A 21,860-nucleotide genomic window follows, 5' to 3' on the forward strand; every position below is an offset into this window, starting at 1 on the left:
ATATTAACCTACCTTTGGGTCGATTAATATCCGCATTAATAAATACAAACCACAAAATTTGGATTCTTAAAAAATTAATTTCTACAAAAAAAAAAAAAAAAAAAAAAAAAAAAAAAAAAAAAAAAACGGATCACTTTGGCAATATCGTGTCACTAAATTTTCCAAGAAAATAAATAATATCATAACCGAATTTATTTATAACTACAAATAAAAGAGAAACATACATGAAATGGTGTCAAATTGATATAACAAAAGATGTTATCAAATAATTTCCTTAAATGCCCATAATACTTTATATCAATTAAATAAAATCAAAATATATCATAATAATATCCCCGTATAATCGTATTTGCTCAAAATTAATCCGTTTGAAATCCGTATGCAATGGTAAAAAAAAACGGATTCCATGCCTTGTTATAATTTCACAACAATATAAAATAATTATAGTTGTACATAAACAAAATCTGGTTTCATTATGGTTTAAGAAATAAATCTTAATGTAGTGGTGGTATTTCAACATTATTGTTTAAGGGCATTTCGTTTAAAGTAAGAAACTAGCCCACTATTCATACGAAGATTAATTATTATTATTAAAACAAATAATGCTTATTAAATACCACCGAATTGAATTGGATAAATTCACGACCGACGTTGGTTTTATCACAAAACCCAACGATAATACAAATTGATTTTTGTTGTCAAATGTTCATGTATATAATTCCGATGACGGCAGAAGCTCAAGAAATAGGCATTTTCATTATGATATTTTAAACCAATCATAAAAATTCTTTTAACAAATTCGAGTAGGTTCTGATACCAATTATTGGTTATTTTCATAACCAAAATGTAAAACACGGAAGCATGATATGAAAATCTTTAATCTCGAATCTAATTAAAAGAAAACTTAAACATCAAAGAATGATTGCATACCTTGTTCCATTGAGATTTTCTAATTTAGAGACTAGGAGAGTTTTCCAGTTGATCTCAAGAGCACTCTCTAAATCTCACAGCAAACCCTAAACCAATTTTCTTGTATGTATTTTCGTATGTTGTAAATCTGTTTCTCATCACGTATTTATATCAATGGAGATATAACCGAATTTGAGAGATATTAGGGATTTAGGAGATCTTGAGTCAAACCGGAAACTCAAACCACAAAATAAACATGGTAAATGTATATCTTTATTTATTAATAAAATCGGTCCATAATTTTATATAATCTCCATAATAATATAAAATTAATGATAACATTATTTATATACATTTATTAGTAGTCCCAAAATATCCAACAATTATAAGTTATGAATATGTGCATGTTGATAATAATAGAAGATAAATATAAGTATGTAACATTGTGATATTTTTTTATTAAGTTAAATCGGATTTTTGTAACAACCCGAGTCAGCAGTTCATTCAGTTTTATAATAAAACCGACTGGTTTGATTCGGTTCATAAATAGGCCAAAATTTGTTTTTATTTGATCCGGTCTTTTCATTGGTTCATGGTCTATAAGGTTCCACCCATTGGATTGACCCGGGTTGGAAAATATTAATTCAATGGTTGGTTCTTATTTTTATTTATCTATATAAATTAAAATTTTGTTACTTATCCTAGCAATTAATTATTATACATTATTTATGCTATTTTAATTTGGCATGCTTATAAGCTCCTCTAAAAATTAGTTAGCTAGCCAAAAATAATGAAGTAGCGTCGACTTGAAGCCACCACCGTCATTTTCTCTCTGTTCCCGGAGAATAAAACCGAAAATATTCTCCAGAATATGCCTTTTCCCTCCACCGCATATTCTTCCCCTTCCAACTTATATTCCTCCTCCCTCTCCCGTTACTCCTCCTCCTCCGCATCATCTTCTTTCAACGAATCGAGACTCATTCAACAAGAATCATGAAATTCGGAAAGAGCTTAAGCAATCAAATCGAGGAAACTCTGCCCGAATGGCGAGACAAGTTCCTGTCTTACAAAGAACTCAAAAAGCGGTTGAAGCTTATTAAACCTCAAGACAAATCCGGTGATGACTGCAACAGACCAGCTAAGAGGACCAGGATTTCATGCGAAGACTGTTCGATTGCTGGTGGTGTAGAGATGTCGAGCGAAGAAGTTGATTTTCTTGAGTTGCTGGAACAGGAAGTCGAGAAATTCAATTCCTTCTTCGTTGAGAAAGAGGAAGAGTATATCATCAAATTGAAGGTATTGAATCTGGATTCCATTTTAATTACTCGTAGATCTGTTCAACTACGTTGCTTTTGTTAATCCGTGTTTTTACTTTATACCAAAATTAGCTGTTTTTATGCCATGCCCATCTTAGATTCAAAACCTAGTTCGCTGATATTTTGAACATCTTCTATGATTCAGTAGCTCATGTTTTGCAATTATGATTTGAGTAGTGTATAGTATGAAGGATCAACTATGAACATGACAATGCTAGAGTTTGGATTCATGATCTTATCAAGAACAATAACAATCAACAACAAACAAAATCCTCTTACTTTTTCCCATTCGAGCTGCTATGCATCCTTCTTAGTAACATTAAAGATAGACTGTGTGCATTTTATCTATGTCTAAAACCAGATCAATATAAGAACAAATCATTTTACTTAATGTGTTTATATGATTATATCACTACATACTATCAGAAACAGTACTTCTAATAACTTTGTTTGCATTCATATTACATAAGTGTATCTTTTATGTTGCTATTTGTTTCCACTGTTGAAAATTTTGAAATTTCAACTTTTGTTTATACAAAGAAAGTCCATAATTCTCATATCACTTGCTATTCTTGATCAAAATGTCCACTAGAGAATTATACCTTTCCAGTTTCTTAGAATATTAAAATCGCATTTGTCCATTCTTATCTTATCAAGAATTAATAGTATTGTTATCGAATATCAAGATTTTCTTATTGTGGTGAAGAATATGTAAGTGATAGTAAATTGACTGATGGAATATTATAAATCTCCCATTACACAATCTCAAAAGGGAACTTCACTTAACACTTGACAGTGGTTTTTGTCCTTTTTAAAATATTCTTTTATTCTTTATATTCTCAACCACAAAAAAACAACCCTTCAGTCCTTTCAAGTGGTGGATATGATACACAAGAGTCAATATCATAAGTCAAAATCATCATTTCAAGTCAACCTTTTATTTATTTATTTTGTTTCTTAATATAGGAATTACAAGATAGTTTAATGAAATCCCAAGATTCACACGAAGAGATGATCAAAATCCGAAAAGAAATAGTCGATTTTCACGGAGAGATGGTTTTATTAGAAAACTATAGCGCACTTAACTACACAGGTATTTTTTGTACTTTGTACTTTATACTTAAATACATAACTTCAAAGATATTAAAGTTAATCTTGTACTATTGTACTATTTTAAACAGGAATAGTGAAGATACTGAAAAAGTACGATAAAAGAACAGGCGCACTCTTACGTTTACCCTTCATTCAAAAAGTCCTGCAACAACCGTTTTTCACAACCGACTTGCTTTACAAGCTAGTGAAGGAATGTGAGGCGATGCTAGACCGCCACTTCCCACTAATCGAATCGCCAGTTCCATCTGTTGATGGAACTGGCGATGGCAACACTAGTGGTAGCAATGAGCCTACCACTAGTGTTGCGGCCAGTGAAGGGCCGTTGAAAGCTAAAGAGCTTGCTGAGTTGGAGTACATGAAGAGTTTGTACACAAAGAGTACAATTTCGGCTTTGAGGGCGTTAAAGGAAATTCGCAGTAAAAGTTCTACGGTTAGTGTGTTTTCGTTGCCGCCTTTGCAAGTTAGTGGGATAGATGAAACTTGGAGTAAAGTTCCTTTTCATGAGCAACTAGCAAAATAAAGATAAATATTGTTTGTTGTTTTGAACATGGAATGTGTTTTACATGTTTTACCTTTTAATGTGCCAATTGTGATTTGTGTTTAGATGGTTGTAAAATATAATAGATAATGATATTTAACAATAGAAATTTTGTATCTTTTGTAGTCTTTCCCCTTTCTACCCTTGAAAACTATCCTTGTTTATGTGTGTTTGAATGCAAGTTGATGATTATATAGGTATTCCATATGAAAGGCAATTTTGCACTTGCATCTCATATTGCAATATAAAATCGTATTATATAATTTAATATTATGAAATTAGATTGCTATTTATCTCTTAATTTTATATTATGTTTGAAATTAAAATGTAATTGATGGGCAATAAGCCAAACGAAGATAACATTAAGTTTATAATTATAGCGAGCAATGAGTAAGGATGGGATGTATAGAGTTTGTAGTTAGCAAATAATTCTAATAAGAAAAAAAGTGTAATCAAACGGTGAAAAGGTCGTGAACTTTAATTAAAAAGAATGTGCTTTTCATAATGAAACAAATGTTATCACTTTTAGTTTGAGGTTTGAATTATGAAGTCGTATTGTTTACTAATTTTATGTTTATTTCGGCACATGCACATAAGACATAACCATAGTGTTGGTATATTAAGTTTGGGGTCAAAATATGTGTATCTACACCCTCCGTTTTACATATTGATTTTAGTGGTTTCAATTCATGTCAAATATAAAGTAATCATGCCGAAGGTAAACACAATAAATTTGAAGAATGGCGAAAATGAAGAATTTAAAGAAGAATACGGATACCCTTCACTATCGCTACTAAAAAAGTTACTTACCCATAAATAGGTAACTTTATATTATGAATCGGATTCATATTTATCTCTTTCATTACGTTAATTATTTTGGTTTTCAACTCTCATCTCAAGTTATTTTTCAAGACAAAACAATGTTGCATAAATGTAAAATTGGCTCTATTTTCATTTTACTGTTATTTTGGAATATCCGAGACAACGAAAAGAACAATGAGGCAACCTGGTAGCACCTTAATTTTTTCTAACTGTTTCTCCTCCTCTTTCACATGGTATATCCATGAACAAGTGTACAGTGGATCAGCTTGAATATTTAAATCAGAAATGTTTGAACAATATACACTCTAGCCTTATTTAAACGAAAATAGTTATAATAATATTGTAATCGACTTTAAATGTTTGGCGAGATTCATTTTCACATGGTTGTTTTATATTTGTGGAATGTTTTGTTTGAGATGCGATTGATTTTGACATTTTGTATATATTTATGGAATTAATTTGGTTATTTTTTTTGTTTGAGATGAAGTTGATTTTTTATACTTTCATTTCGTTGTATCATAAAGCTTTGGACAAGTAATAGAACCATGTATAATTTCTTGGCAAAGGCTGTCCATTTTTTTATATGAATTTGTGGGTTTCAATTTTCAAATAAAATTTTATGTTTTTTAGTAGGCTATCAAGGAGAAGAAAAATTGTTAGTGAGTTCTAATAATGATTTTATCTTAAAAGTAATATTGAGGATAAGAGAAAATTAACACCAATATACATGAACCGAAAGGCCAAAAACTTAGCTGGATGTATTAATTTTATTAAACCAAGTGTTTAAACCTTGTAGTATGTCTATTTACCTTGTGATTAGATTTAGATGTATTTTTTTTTTCTGGAAATATCATTTTATTAGATGCCTAAATATAAGTTTGTAATGGAGGGTAAACAGGCAACAAATAGGTCACTTAAAGATAATAATGTTATTCGGTTGGATTAATCGGTTCTCGCTTTGTTCGTTTCAGTTTAATTGGTTTTTTTTAGTTCAAAAAAATTATGAATAAAGCTCCGTTTAGTAAGTCCGGTTTATGGTTAAATCCAAATAAATATGTTGACTTTTTTATATTGATTTGGTAAACCTTTTTTGAATTGTATTTTAAATTTTGTTTATTTTGTGAGTGATTTTTTCCTATTTTTTGATAAAAGTTAAACATTTATCTGTTGAATATGATGTAAATTAACAATGTACTTTAATAATTAACAATAATGGTTCCTATTACTATTTCTTGCTATAAAATAGATTTAAGTTGCTAATTAAAAAAATCACAAAATAAGCCTAAAATAACAATGTACTTTGAAAGTACATTGCTATAATTGACATGAATGGTTCATGTGTTTGTGTTTTTGCTTGTTTGTAAAATAAACAAAATCATACAAATGCATTTTATATAATATGTATGCTTATCATATCAGCATACTTTCAATTTGTCCCCTTTGTTGCATTTAAACAAAAATTAAAGTGTTATTCTCAAATAAAGAATCATGGATGTAAAAGATATTAGTCTCACAAAACAATTATGTTTTTGTTTTTTTTAATCTATATTATTTTAATTTAGAAACAATATAGTTTCAACGAGTTTTAACCTAATATATTAAATAAAAATGTCTATATGCCAAATGATGACACTTTACAGAGTACAAACCTATCTACTCTCAAATGGTGTTCCATGGAATATCGCTTTCCCCCAAAAAGATATTAAAAACATAAATATTTATTAAATTTCAAAATTAAAAGGTTGTAGTTAATATGTTTCCATATGTTCGCAATATGACGATTGAATTGCATTCGAAATCATATCTTGCTGAAAATGTGGTATTTTAAAGATTTGACTGATTTTACCTTTTTAAAATTTGGCCGGATTTTTTTGTAGATTGATAAACTTTAAATTAGGATGATATCTATTCAATTTCAAATTTAAAATTATTTAATTAATATGTTTCCATATGAAAAAGCCGCTAATTTTTCTTTTGATTTTATAGTATCCCAATTTTAATTAATTGCTGACTGATGTTTGCTTTTATAACTTTGTTCCAGGTTCCTTTTTTCTCTAATCTTTGTTCTAAGTTCTTTATGTTTCCCAATATTTATTGTCTTTTACTTTTTGTATAATTTTGCCACCTACTTTGTAATGCTTCCGGTAGTCTGTGAAAGAAATACAAGTTCCATTAGTCTCTTAATGGAAACAAATAGAAGAATATAAAAACTATCCCTTTAAATGCATAAAATTAAAATAAGAGATATACGTATTAATCGATCAAGAAACAAATAAATCAATCAAGTAGAATCCCTTCAAGCGGCTGCTTCTATAAATATCACTTTTTTACATTTAAAATGTCAGTATTCGCGTAATTTGGAGCCATATAAAATTTATTTAGTGTTTTTAGGACACTCATGACTCATTCCTAATATTTTTTAGGGTAAATGGTACAAAAAAATGTAAAGTGGCAAATATCAGAGAATATGAATCACTCAAGTTTTCTTGTCTATTATTTGATGAACAAAAGCAGCTATAAATAGCTTACATGAGATGATAACTGAAGAAGCTAAACAGACATAACTCATGACTCCTTAAACCCAAGAAAAATCAAAAGACTCGATCACCAAAACCAACTAACAAACAAGTTGTGCTGAAGCCCAATTATTTAATAGACCAAAACAAAAGACAAACCCACTTCAAATCCTTCCCTTAAACTGAACAAGGTTTACCATTCAGTTTAACCATTCAAATCTTCAACGCCAAGCAGCTTCCTCATTTTTTCAAACACATCTAACTTTACGGGTTTGGTCATGACATCAGCCACCTGGTCAGATGAAGGGAAAAATGACAACTGCACCTTTCCTTTATTTACTAAGCTTCTCAAGTAATGAAACCGCACATCGATGTGCTTGGTCCTTCTGTGTAAAACAGGATTCTTCGACAGCTTGATAGTAGAACTATTGTCACAATGAATCTCAATGGTACCAATCTCTTCATTTCTTATTTCTTCCAATAATCCTTTGAGCCAAACACAGTGACATGCACATGTTGTAGCAGCCACGTACTCGGCTTCAGTAGACGAAAGTGTAACAATATCCTGTTTCCTAGAACTCCAACATATTGATGCGTTGCTCAGAATGCATGCATACCCAGACGTGCTTTTTCTATCTTCCACATCACGTGCATAGTCACTGTCCGTATAAACCTTCAACTTTGATACAGGATTTCGAACATAAAATAACCCAAAACCATAGGTTCCCTTGACATATCTGAGAATTCTCTTAGCCAATGCCATGTGTTCTTCATGAGGATCAGCCATGAATCGGGAAATAAAGCAAATTGAATACATAAGGTCTGGTCTCGTGACCGTGAGGTACATGAGACTTCCCACCAAGCTTTTATACTCTGTTTCGTTCACCTTGCTTCCCTTTCCCGCCTTCGTGACCGCGGTTCCAGGAACTATGGGGTTTTTCACAACATTACATTCCCACATGTGAAACCGTTCTAGCAGTTCCTTGGCATACTTCTTTTGGCACATACTTATCCCGGCAGTGTCTTGAATCACCTCCACACCTAAGAAATATTTCATAGCACCTAGGTCTGTCATTTCGAACTCCTGCATCATTAACTCTTTAAACTCTCCACATATCACCTCATTATCACCTGTATAAATTAGGTCGTCAACATACAAACTCACAATCACCACTCCTTTTGTTGTTTTCTTAATAAAAAGAATATGATCATAATGACTCTTCTCAAAACCATCCTTCATGAAGTAGTTTTCAATGCGGTTAAACCAGGCACGTGGTGCCTGTTTTAAACCATAAAGAGCCCTTTTTAATCTGCACACCTTGAGTTCTTCTCCATTTTTAACAAAGCCTTGTGGTTGCTCTATAAACACTGTTTCTTTCAACTCCCCATTTAAGAAAGCACACTTTACATCAAGTTGGTTTATCTTCCATCCCTTTTGAGCAGCCACTGCAACAATGCTTCGAACTGTATCCCATCTTGCCACTGGTGCATAAACTTCATTGTAGTCTATACCTCTTTTTTGTGAATATCCTTTCACAACCAAGCGAGCCTTATATTTATCCACTTTCCCTTTCTCATTTAACTTTGTTTTAAATAACCATTTAACCCCAATTGGTTTTATGCCTTCTGGCCTATCCACCAATTCCTAAGTTTTATTTTTCTTTATAGACTCCATTTCTTGCTCCATCGCCTAAATCCACTTGGGTTCTTTGATTGCTTCTTCATAACTTGTGGGGTCCTCAAATGAACTATACATAGCAAAGTCAACCTCATCGTAGCTGTACATAGCAAAGTCTGCTTCATCGTCTGACAATCCTTCCCCACTCTCATAGTCTTTCATCCAAATAGGGGCATTAGTTGTCCTTTTTGATATGTTCCTTTTAGGCCTTACACAACTGTTGCCTTCATTTCGGTCCCTAGGATCCACGACAAAAGGAGGTGTGACAGACCGAGGGGTATTATCCCCCTGTACTTCATCTGCACTCTCTGCAGTTCTAGAGGGACTTTGATTCACGTTAGTATCCAATGTAGGACCTGTCACATCGGATTGTAACACATCAAGTTTTTCTTCCTGATTTTCTTCCCCATCACCATCAGGAATTAACAAATCTTCACTACCAAACACTTCTGCGTCCCACACCCATGCTTCATTTTCTGAGAAAACTACATCCTTGCTTATGATAACCTTTTGTTGTACAGGGTCATACATCCTATATGCTTTTGATTCTGTACTAATACCCAAGAAGATACACTTAATGCTTTTGTTGTCAAGCTTGGTTCTTAGCTGAGTGGGCACATGGACATAGCCAATACAACCAAATATCTTGAGAAAGTCAACATTTGGTGTATGACCTGACCAAGCTTCTTCAGGGACTTTATCTTCTATAGAAGTAGTAGCACATCTGTTTAGAATGAAACAGGCCCAATTGGCTGCTTCTGACCAAAACCATTTGGGCATGTTTTTCTCAAGCAAGAGACATCTAACCATATTCATTAAAGTTCTGTTACGACGTTCAGCTACTCCATTTTGCTGCGGAGTATACGCCGTCGTCAATTGTCTTTTAATTCCAAACTCCCCACAGAAATCATCAAATTTCTTTGAAGTGAACTCCCCTCCTCGGTCACTTCTTATCCCTTTAATGGTCAGCCCCGTTTCATTTTCAACCATAGACTTAAACCTTTTGAAAGTTTCAAAGCTCTCACTTTTCTTTGACAAAAAATATACCCATCCTTTTCTAGAAAAATCATCAATCAACACCATAACATACATTTTCCCACTTGGCGATTCAGGTTTGATTGGCCCACATAGGTCAGTGTGGATGAGTTCTAGTCGGTTTGATGCTCTCCAATTACTCCTCTTAGGAATGCCGACTCTTTATTGTTTTCCCAAATTGCATACTTCACAAACTTTGCTAGACTCAGCTAGCTTAGGAAGCCCCTTCACCATTTGTTTGAATTGCATGGTTCTCAATGACTTGTTGTTCACGTGCCCAAGTCGTCTATACCAAATCTGTTCATTACCATCTCCTTCTAGCTTCAAGCATCGACCTTCGATGGGTTTCATCCTTGCATTCACTAGGAACATTCTGTTTCTTATCATTCTTGAAGTAGTTATCACACCCCGTTGAGGATGAAGAATCTTGCACACACCTCTTCGAATAACAACAGTCAGATCTTTCTCTTGTAGCTGCCCAATGCTTAGTAAATTTGAAGTGAGTTCAGGAACATAGTACACACGACTGATAATCTGAGTTATGCCTTCAGCTTCGAACCTCACCTCACCGATTCCTTTAACCGTAAGTCGAAGATCATTTCCCAGTTTTACGGAGTGTTTGAATCCTTCATCTAAGTTGACAAACCGTTCTCGTGTTCCAGTCATATGATTCGAACAAGCCGAATCAAGAAACCAGATTCCTTCTTTGCATTCTTTCTTTACTTCTGCATGAGTCATCAGAAGTAAATCTTCTCCTTCGTCAAATTCGGTGTAATTAACCGGCTTGTCTCCCTGAGTACATTCGTAGGCAAAATGCCCAAGATGATGGCATTTATAACACTCTATGGCTGACTTATCGAAATCAGGTCTTGATCTTCCTCGACCGCGACCACGTCCTCTGTTGAATGGGCTTCTACCACGCCCCCAACCTCGTCTTCCAATCGGATCAAGTTCTGCGCTTAATACTTGATCATCACTAGGTTTCTTCAAAAGTTTTTGCTCATGCACAAGCAAAGAACTTTGCAACTCATCCACTGACATCGCATCAGTGTCCTTTGATTCTTCAATGGAACACACCACATAATTAAAATTTTCAGTTAGAGATCTGAGGATCTTCTCAACAATCATTACATCTGTTATCTCTTCTCCAAAATTTCTCATTTCATTGGCTGTGGACATCACCCGGCCAAAGTAATCTGTGACGCTTTCACCTTCTTTCATTTCTAGGATTTCGAACTCCCTTCGTAATCTTTGTAATTGCGCCTTCTTCACTCTTATGTTGCCTTGATATTTGCTCTTCATAGCGTCCTAGATCTGTTTGGCAGTCTCTTTGTGAGTCATAGTCTTTAAAATCTGTTTGTCAATCGACTGAAACAAGTAGTTTTGAGCCTTCAAATCCTTGAGACGCAGAGCATCTAAATCCGTCTGTTGAGCAACCGTGAGTACTGTTCCTTCTCGAGGTTCGGTGTACCCCGGCTCAATTACTACCCAATACTCTTTTGATTTCAGCAGCGTCTTCATCAGCATACTCCAATGCTCGTAATCCCCGTCAAACTTTGGGACGCTAGGGACTTGAAAGATTGCATTCTCTGCCGCCATTGATTACCCTCAAAGTTGCTCCCAGGTTGCTCTGATACCACTTGTAAAGTGGCAAATATCAGAGAATATGAATCACTCAAGTTTTCTTGTCTATTATTTGATGAACAAAAGCAGTTATAAATAGCTTACATGAGATGATAACTGAAGAAGCTAAACAGACATAACTCATGACTCCTTAAACCCAAGAAAAATCAAAAGACTCGATCACCAAAACTGTGACATCCCCAAAATCACGGCCAGAAAAGACCGATTTTGTTTATGTTTTATAAAAATCAGAGTACTTCATTTTATAAAAAGGTTGCGGAATTTGTTCCCAGAAAAACATGGTAAATACGTTATTAAAACATTTTCGAAGAAACGTATTTATTTCATTTTAAAACGTTTGGGACGTCATCGTTAATACAGGAACATAAGCATAAACAGAACTTACAATTATTCACACTAGTGGTCTACATCTCTTTAAATCTCTCAGTGTAATGTCACTTCATATCAACACCTGTGATATAAATAAACTGAGTGGGTCAGGTTGGGAAACCTGGTGAGCACATAGGGATTTCAATCCCACAATGTTATACCATATATATAGTTTAAAATTCACAAAATATACAATTTCACCATACATATATATAAACAACTCTTATCCCACCCCGTCGATCCTCGCAACGAGGCTATCCATACTCTCGGACCTAAGATTAGTCGTTTTACCTACTCCATACTCTCGGATCAGAAATGAACGAATTTACCAAATCCATACTCTCGGACTAGGGACGAATGACTAATCCATACTCTCGGATTAAAGATGAATGATTATGCCTAATCCATACTCTCGGACTAGGGACAATAGCTAATCCATACTCTCGGATTAACGACAAATGATTATGACTAATCCATATTCTCGGACTAGGGATAATGACTATGTCTAATCCATACTCTCGGATAAGTGACATATACTAACTTCTATTCTCTGAGTTTAACTCACTTGTACTCGTAAGAATATACTACCCAATATTCCTCATATTTAATTTAGGTCTACTCTTTATCCTAAATTATCAAATATAATCAGGTATGTTCTTTAACACGAATTTCAAGCAACATCAATTAACTCGCACATAAACATATAATTAATATTTCAATCAATACTTGTATTAAAATCATGTTCATGAAAGGGACTATGTACTCACCCGAGAAGGTGGTGACTCGGTACTCGGACAGCGCTTCGTTTACTTTAAAATAATTTCCTTCGACGAAACCTAGTATTATCACCAATAGATTTTAGTCTATTATTCGCCGAGACTAATTAATAGTCTAGCTATTATTACTATTATATAAGCGTTAAAAAAAATACTTATATAACCCATAATAATAGCCCAAGTATTTATTATATGTCCTTAATAACGTTAATATAATTAAATAAAAACTATATTAAAAATAGTGTAGGCGTAGCTCACTTACAGCGGGTTTTATAGAAAACCAGGCTTTGCTTGGAGCAGCGTTTCCGAGCCGAAAAGCTCTTCTTCTCGGAGCCGTCGAGCACTCCGGGGCTTCCGCCTCGTGCTAGGGAGGTTCCCTAGGCTTTTCGGGGGATTTCGGGGCTAGAGAGAGGTTCTAGAGAGAGAGTAAAGAGAAGAAAGAATGGGAAAGGTGTGAAGAAAATGAGGGTGGGAGAGGTGGTATTTATAGGGTGAAAATGGCTGAACTTGGTGCCACATGTCACCATCTAGTGGCAAGACTTGGGGAGAAAGCAATGGCCAAGATTGTGCCACATCACCCATTTTCGCACAACATACTTCCGACTTCTAAAATCCGTAACTTTCACATACGACCTCCGTTTTTGACGTTATTTATATCCACGCGTAGGTAAAAATAATATCTACAACTTTCATTTTGACTCCATCGGCTAATTCTCGACCGATCTTAAATTTAACAGTACGAGGCGTTTAGACTGTTAAATGACCGTGAAGAATTCGTAACTCCTTCATACGGACTCCGTTTTCGTCTGTCTTTTTACCGTTGAGTTCCTATTAATGAGATCTTCAACTCTCATTTATTTCACATAAGCCAAAAACCGCTCGAACTAAAATTCGAGTTTCGGGCTGTACACTGCTAAGCCGAATCTTAGAAAAATCATAACTTCCTCATACGAAGTCAGATTTGGGCGTTCTTTTTATCGACGCTCTTAGTTTAACATATTCTACGACTTTTGTTTAGATTGCTAAGGCTAAAAAGTCTTCTATCATAAATTCACTATTTACGTCTTCCGGTGCCGTGCCGGTTTTGCCGTAAAACTTCGGCGGGCCATAACTTCTTCGTTATAACTCGGATTTCGGCGTTCTTTATATGTACGGAAACCTTGTGACATATTCTAAAACTTGGTTAAGAATATTCATTCTGAATAATCTTTTGTTGAAAAGTCATTTTTGACCCCTATTGCCTCTAAATTGACTAGCCCGGATCTGCGGGCGTTACAATTATCTCCCCCTTAGGATGATTACGTCCCAGAATCATCAACGAAACAAGGATCGTATAATGACTCCATACGTCATCTCTTCATCCTAGGTAATAATTATAACTTCTTTATTCCTTCAAGTCTATCTCTTAGACTTATTGACTGTAAGCAATACTTGATCGTGCACCTGCTCTCTACCTCATATTAGACTCCAAATTATGACCTATCATCATGTGATGTACGTTTAGACTTAGGTCTCTTAAATTCTAAAACAGACTAAGCCTTCCTTCATATTCTAATGTGATATAATCATACTTTAACATGTAGCATTTCTAGTTACCAACGAGCGCGATACTTCTATTGACCGCTTTGATTATTAATCGTTTGATTTAAGTTGGACACTATATCAAACTTGGTTCTCTGAACCACGTAACCTACTCATCGTAGTCGGACTCAAGGTGATATGACCACTAGGGTCGGGATAACAACAAGCTTCTTAGTCATTACCGAAACAATGGTAACGGCATACTTGAATAAAACGAAATCAATTACTGGCTTCTTGGTAACCTTGTGACTTTCCCTGATCCAAGTGTGAGTCCTGTGCTTCCGGTAGTATAGGCCTCTACTACCATTCACACCTACTCATACTCGTCCCAAGTATTGTCCCGCAGTTTTTCCAAGTCACCATACAAGAAAACCATACAACAACTTAACACATCAGATAACAAAACAAAGGTTTTATATTATTTCTTGAAACTATTACATAGGTGTTCAAGTTCACCCTAGACTATGCCTCTAACGGGCTACATCGTGAGGTACTATCTACACGATTACTCCATAACTCGATCCTCGGATGTCAAGCCTTCACTCTTGAATCCTTGCATTGTCATCTGCTTCGTCAAGGATCATTTGAAATGCTCTCGCCTTTGGCTTTGGTGGCACATTTGGCTTTGTAGCCCCTTCTCTCTTTGGGCAGTCTTGTTTGAAGTGTCCTTCTTCTCCACACTTAAAGCAGACTTCTCTCTTGGTTGTGCATTCGCTGGCGTAATGACTAGTCTTCCCGCATTTAAAGCATGTCGTATATTTAGAGCATTTCCCGATGTGCTTCTTTCTACACTTGTCACACCATTGCGTTCCTTCTTCAAACTTCGAGAATTTTCTCTTCTCGCTGGACCTTGAAGATCCTTCAAACTTTCTCTTCTCGCCAACCTCCATCTTGCTGGAGGCTCTTCCCTTGATCATATCTTCGACAGACTTGGCAGCCCAGATAGCTGCCTCTAGAGTAGGTGCTTGACGCACTGGCACCGCGTACTCCCATGGAAGTCCCTTTGCGTACTTGTCGATTTTCGTCAGCTCATCCGGAACAAGACGCAAGGCGAACTCCATCTTCTCTGTGAAGTTGTTGGTGTATTCATCGATTGACATGCTTCCCTTCTTCAGGGTTAGAAACTGGTTCTCTAGCTCAAGCAGGTTTTGAGCTGAGCAGTACTTTCGTTTGAATTGCACCAGAAATTCTGCCCATGTCAGTTGCAGAGGCTCATTAGGGTTCAGAGTCTTCCCCAAGGTATTCCACCAACGTACAGCGCCTCCTCGAAACTGACGCACTGCAAATGTGGTCTGTAGCTTCCCTCTACAACCACATGTCATGAAGGCTAACTCCATCTCCGAGATCCAATCCATGACCCCGATCGGATCCTCCTTTCCAGTGAAAGTCGATGGCTTGCAAGTCAGAAAATCCTTGTACTTGCATCCATTCCTCTCGACCTCGTCATCTTGGTTGTTTTGTCGAACTATTGGTGGGTTGACTTGACCAACAGTCCCACTGTAGTTTCCTTCCTCAGTCTGCCCTTCGTTCAACTCGGGCTGTTCGATCTGAATAGTGGCTTCCTCACGATTTTGCTGGAGCAAACGTCTAGTTTCCTCCATTTGACGATCCAACATCGCTTGGATCATCGCTTGCACTCCGGCCATTGTGACTGACTCAGGGGCGGCTTCCATCACCGGTATTTGCTCAATCACTGGGGGTTGGTTTCTGTTCCCATTTGCATTCACGTTTCCACTACGGGTTCTTGCCATCTTGATCTATACACCGAATAAGGTGAATCTAGATCTTTACTTAGGATTGACGGTTAAATCATCCTTATCACTCCGAAACGTTTATATGCTAGTTCTAATATCGTAGTCGTACGTTTAGAATCCTAAACACATAAGGTTTCCAGATCCGGTCGGCAACAGACCATAGATCCGAACAACTAACAGCATATCAGGCACAAGTATTTAGCACATAAAAACATTTTAGGCACAATTCCTAAAATAATCTAGTGCTCACACCTCACAATCATCGCTTAGCATTCTAAGTTTAAGTCTAGAAATAAATCCATATTCCTAGTTCGCTTAAACTAATGCTCTGATACCAACTGTGACATCCCCAAAATCACGGCCAGAAAAGACCGATTTTGTTTATGCTTTATAAAAATCAGAGTACTTCATTTTATAAAAAGGTTGCGGAATTTGTTCCCAGAAAAATATGGTAAATACGTTATTAAAACATTTTCGAAGAAACGTATTTATTTCATTTTAAAACGTTTGGGACGTCATCGTTAATACAGGAACATAAGCATAAACATAACTTACAATTATTCACACTAGTGGTCTACATCTCTTTAAATCTCTCAGTGTAATGTCACTTCATATCAACACCTGTGATATAAATAAACTGAGTGGGTCAGGTTGGGAAACCTGGTGAGCACATAGGGATTTCAATCCCACAATGTTATACCATATATATAGTTTAAAATTCACAAAATATACAATTTCACCATACATATATATAAACAACTCTTATCCCACCCCGTCGATCCTCGCAACGAGGCTATCCATACTCTCGGACCTAAGATTAGTCGTTTTACCTACTCCATACTCTCGGATCAGAAATGAACGAATTTACCAAATCCATACTCTCGGACTAGGGACGAATGACTAATCCATACTCTCGGATTAAAGATGAATGATTATGCCTAATCCATACTCTCGGACTAGGGACAATAGCTAATCCATACTCTCGGATTAACGACAAATGATTATGACTAATCCATATTCTCGGACTAGGGACAATGACTATGTCTAATCCATACTCCCGAATAAGTGACATATACTAACTTCTATTCTCTGAGTTTAACTCACTTGTACTCGTAAGAATATACTACCCAATATTCCTCATATTTAATTTAGGTCTACTCTTTATCCTAAATTATCAAATATAATCAGGTATGTTCTTTAACACGAATTTCAAGCAACATCAATTAACTCGCACATAAACATATAATTAATATTTCAATCAATACTTGTATTAAAATCATGTTCATGAAAGGGACTATGTACTCACCCGAGAAGGTGGTGACTCGGTACTCGGACAGCGCTTCGTTTACTTTAAAATAATTTCCTTCGACGAAACCTAGTATTATCACCAATAGATTTTAGTCTATTATTCGCCGAGACTAATTAATAGTCTAGCTATTATTACTATTATATAAGCGTTAAAAAAAATACTTATATAACCCATAATAAAAGCCCAAGTATTTATTATATGTCCTTAATAACGTTAATATAATTAAATAAAAACTATATTAAAAATAGTGTAGGCGTAGCTCACTTACAGCGGGTTTTATAGAAAACCAGGCTTTGCTTGGAGCAGCGTTTCCGAGCCGAAAAGCTCTTCTTCTCGGAGCCGTCGAGCACTCCGGGGCTTCCGCCTCGTGCTAGGGAGGTTCCCTAGGCTTTTCGGGGGATTTCGGGGCTAGAGAGAGGTTCTAGAGAGAGAGTAAAGAGAAGAAAGAATGGGAAAGGTGTGAAGAAAATGAGGGTGGGAGAGGTGGTATTTATAGGGTGAAAATGGCTGAACTTGGTGCCACATGTCACCATCTAGTGGCAAGACTTGGGGAGAAAGCAATGGCCAAGATTGTGCCACATCACCCATTTTCGCACAACATACTTCCGACTTCTAAAATCCGTAACTTTCACATACGACCTCCGTTTTTGACGTTCTTTATATCCACGCGTAGGTAAAAATAATATCTACAACTTTCATTTTGACTCCGTCGGCTAATTCTCGACCGATCTTAAATTTAACAGTACGAGGCGTTTAGATTGTTAAATGACCGTGAAGAATTCGTAACTCCTTCATACGGACTCCGTTTTCGTCTGTCTTTTTACCGTTGAGTTCCTATTAATGAGATCTTCAACTCTCATTTATTTCACGTAAGCCAAAAACCGCTCGAACTAAAATTCAAGTTTCGGGCTGTACACTGCTAAGCCGAATCTTAGAAAAATCATAACTTCCTCATACGAAGTCAGATTTGGGCGTTCTTTTCATCGACGCTCTTAGTTTAACATATTCTACGACTTTTGTTTAGATTGCTAAGGCTAAAAAGTCTTCTATCGTAAATTCACTATTTACGTCTTCCGGTGCCGTGCTGGTTTTGCCGTAAAACTTCGGCGGGCCATAACTTCTTCGTTATAACTCTGATTTCGGCGTTCTTTATACGTACGGAAACCTTGTGACATATTCTAAAACTTGGTTAAGAATATTCATTCTAAATAATCTTTTGTTGAAAAGTCATTTTTGACCCCTATTGCCTCTAAATTAACTAGCCCGGATCTGCGGGCGTTACAAAAACCAACTAATTAACAAACAAGTTGTGCTGAAGCCCAATTATTTAATAGACCAAAACAAAAGACAAGCCCACTTCAAAAAAGACTTTTTTTACACAGAAATTCGATTTTGACACCATGTTTTTTTTATGTCAATTTTGACACTGTGTTTTCCAATTTGTTACAATTTTGACCACTTGACCGGTTAACCAGGTTACATTTTATCAATTTTTTATGTCAATTTTGACACTGTGTTACAATTTATCAATTTTTTCAATTTTGTCTATTTTTCATTTGAAACCGTATAAATATATTTTTTTATTACATTTTAAACCGTATAAACATATTTTTTTTCGTTTAAAAACCACATTTTTATTTAAATACAAGATTTTTTTTTCTTACATTCAAAACATTAGTTATATCATGAGAATCAAACTAACCATAAACTTCTAATAAGCTGTAAAAATTTGATGGGTTGCAAACTTGATATTTGAGTTTTGATCGACTACACGCCTCCAAACCTCCAAACACATTTTAAAGTTGCATATTTAATATAAAATACAATTTTTATATAACTAATACATACTTATATATAAAAATATGGTTTGAGTGTAAAAAAATGTATTTATACAAAACTATGGTTTTTAAATGAAAAAAAAAACATATTTATACGGTTTAAATGTATTAAAGAATATTTATACGATTTCAAATAGAAACTTGTCAACATTGAACAAAATTGGAAAAAATGATGTTCGATTTGGAACAAAAATACATAGTGTCAAAGTTGAAAGAAAAAATTAAACTTAGTGTCAAAATCGAAAAAAATGAAAACTTAGTGTTTTTTGTGAGAAAAAAAATTCAATTTTGACACGTCAGCATGTAACCTGGTTAACCGGTCAAGTGGTCAGAATTGTAACAAATTGGAAAACACAGTATCAAAATTGACACAAAAAATAACACGGTGTCAAAATCGAATTTCTGTGTAAAAATAGTGTTTTTTGTATCATTTACCTTATTTTCTTTTATTGCAACACTAATGAAAGGGGTGCAACTATCACAATCCCATATTAATTCAACAAGTTTATAAGGAGATAAACTAATTTACCATGAAAATAAGTTGAAGTAGATAAATCAATTTACCTCAAAAGCAGATTTAACAGTGTAAAGAAAACACAAGAAACAGATACAACATGCAAGATCCGTGTATTACTTTGCCTCAACCCTATTGGGTCAATCCTCGTGTTTGGGTTAGCCCAAGTTTAGTTGAGTCTGCTAGAAATAAGACCCATGCCAAGAGTCGAAGACTTAGTAACCCGGATTACTTGGTGTCTCACCCTTCTTCTTTGTGTTGAACGCAAAATTAGGGAACGTTGCAATTCCGTTTGTTTTTCAGTATTTCCAGTTGTTTTCTGTTGTTTATTTTCAGCTTGTAATGCCTATAAAAGGCCTCATTATTCTTGAATAAGATCATCAGAAATTGTGATTTTATTTTGTTATCACACTGGTGCGAACAAATGATGCCTTAAAATTGGCTTCTGAATTCTGTCTCCATGTAATTCGAACTGGACAGAAAAAAAAAAAAAAAAAAAAAAAAAATCATAATTTGATTAAACAAAACCCATGAAGAATTTAGATGAATCAACACAAGTACCTTACTGACAATCATAAAAATACTCAATTGATTCATTCGTGATTATTTACATCAAACAAAACAAAACCCTAGATTGAAAATTTTGGGGTTTTGAGTTTTAATCCTACATACCTTGATTACAAATAATAATAATAAGACATGAAAAGAATTAAATATAACACTAATTTAACTGATATATCTGCTTACCACAAAAGGATCTAAGGATTTGTTATTGTCAGAATACACCATCTAATCAGGGTAAATCAATCGTTACTACCAAACTTATAAAAAGTGTCATTTTTAGAACATGTATGATGTTTAATAGTTTTTAATTTTTCACTTTTTCCTCAGCAATAATAACATGCACATCAGAATATATGGATAAAAAAAGTTGATTGAGTATTCCCAGATGCTAGTAGTTAAAAAAAAAACTCTGAATCTATTTGAAAAAGTTAAAACTTGTATCAGCAACAAACAAACAACATATAGCACTGACACTAAATTAAAAATAAAGTGCTTTCCACTTCGATAGATTCAGAACTATATCATATATTTCCATCTAATACAAAAAATAATCACATGAAAAGATAACTAATTGTTAATGTATATGTAAAGAAGATATTCTTAAGTTGATGAATTCAAGTCCCTAAATTGTTTCAAAGAAAGTTTGAAGAAAGAATACATATATTGCTTGCATTAGGAGGTTGAAATGTTCAAAAACCATCCGATGAATGAAGTGCACTGAGGTCACCAGAACATCATCAAGATGTAATAAGTAAGGGTAAAATCGTAAAACATAATTTGGACAAATCTATCACAGAAAAAAAAAAATCATTAACATTGGTAAACATAAAGTGTATATAGGTGTTTCTTTGTTACACTAATATTTTGGGTTCATAAACATAAAATATTACAAAAATGTAATATTTATTACTGTTATTATCGATTTTAGTACATACCACTAGAAATTGTAAAAGTCGTGATTATCCTTTTGTTACACATAATTACTGTATATTGGATCCAAAAAATATAAACTTTCTTGTTATGTAACCAGCTCTCACCCCATAATTGAATGAGTTGATGTTGGAGTTTATAGTTTATGCCAGGAGAATATGTATGTCTTAATAGTGCTAGATTAGAGGGTGCAGAAATATTTGCATTTCGTATAGCAAGTCACTTTGTTATTTTAGAGGTATTCAATTTATGATTTTCCAAATGAAAAATTAAATCTTCTCCTATTTTTTGTTCCTACAAATTTTCCTACCTAATTAAATAGTGATATATGTAATATTTAATTCTCATTTAATGATATTTAAATATATTAATATGATACATATCATCATTTAATTAGGTAGGAGGATTTGTAGAACAAAAATAAGAAGATATTTAATATCTATTTCCAAATTTACTCAGACCAATATCACAAAATATGAAAATATGAAAATAGAAATTATGTTATTGGTTTTTTAAAAGTTACGAATTTAATTATTTTTAATATAAGGTCAAAGTATAAAATTCATAGCATCGTTCTTTTACTTTTCATGTAAGAGCATTGTACTTTGGAAAAAAATGAAAGTACAATGCTATAATGAATGCTATTGAAAGTAT

The 21,860-nt window shown here is 34.5% G+C and overlaps 1 protein-coding gene across 1 annotated transcript; it reads left to right on the top strand.

Annotated features, from left to right (window-relative positions):
* The first annotated feature begins 1,758 nt into the window (after positions 1-1,758).
* LOC144998345 (SPX domain-containing protein 1-like) lies at positions 1,759-4,004 on the top strand. Its single transcript, XM_078958131.1, has 3 exons — positions 1,759-2,205; positions 3,192-3,318; positions 3,407-4,004. Exons 1-3 carry the CDS (start codon positions 1,903-1,905, stop codon positions 3,856-3,858), a joined length of 882 nt encoding a protein of 293 aa, XP_078814257.1. The 5' UTR covers positions 1,759-1,902; the 3' UTR covers positions 3,859-4,004.
* The last annotated feature ends 17,856 nt before the right edge of the window (positions 4,005-21,860 follow it).

Source organism: Lactuca saligna, chromosome 5 (assembly GCF_052625555.1).
Source record: "Lactuca saligna cultivar CGN05327 chromosome 5, ASM5262555v1, whole genome shotgun sequence".
Classification (NCBI taxonomy): Eukaryota; Viridiplantae; Streptophyta; class Magnoliopsida; order Asterales; family Asteraceae; genus Lactuca; species Lactuca saligna.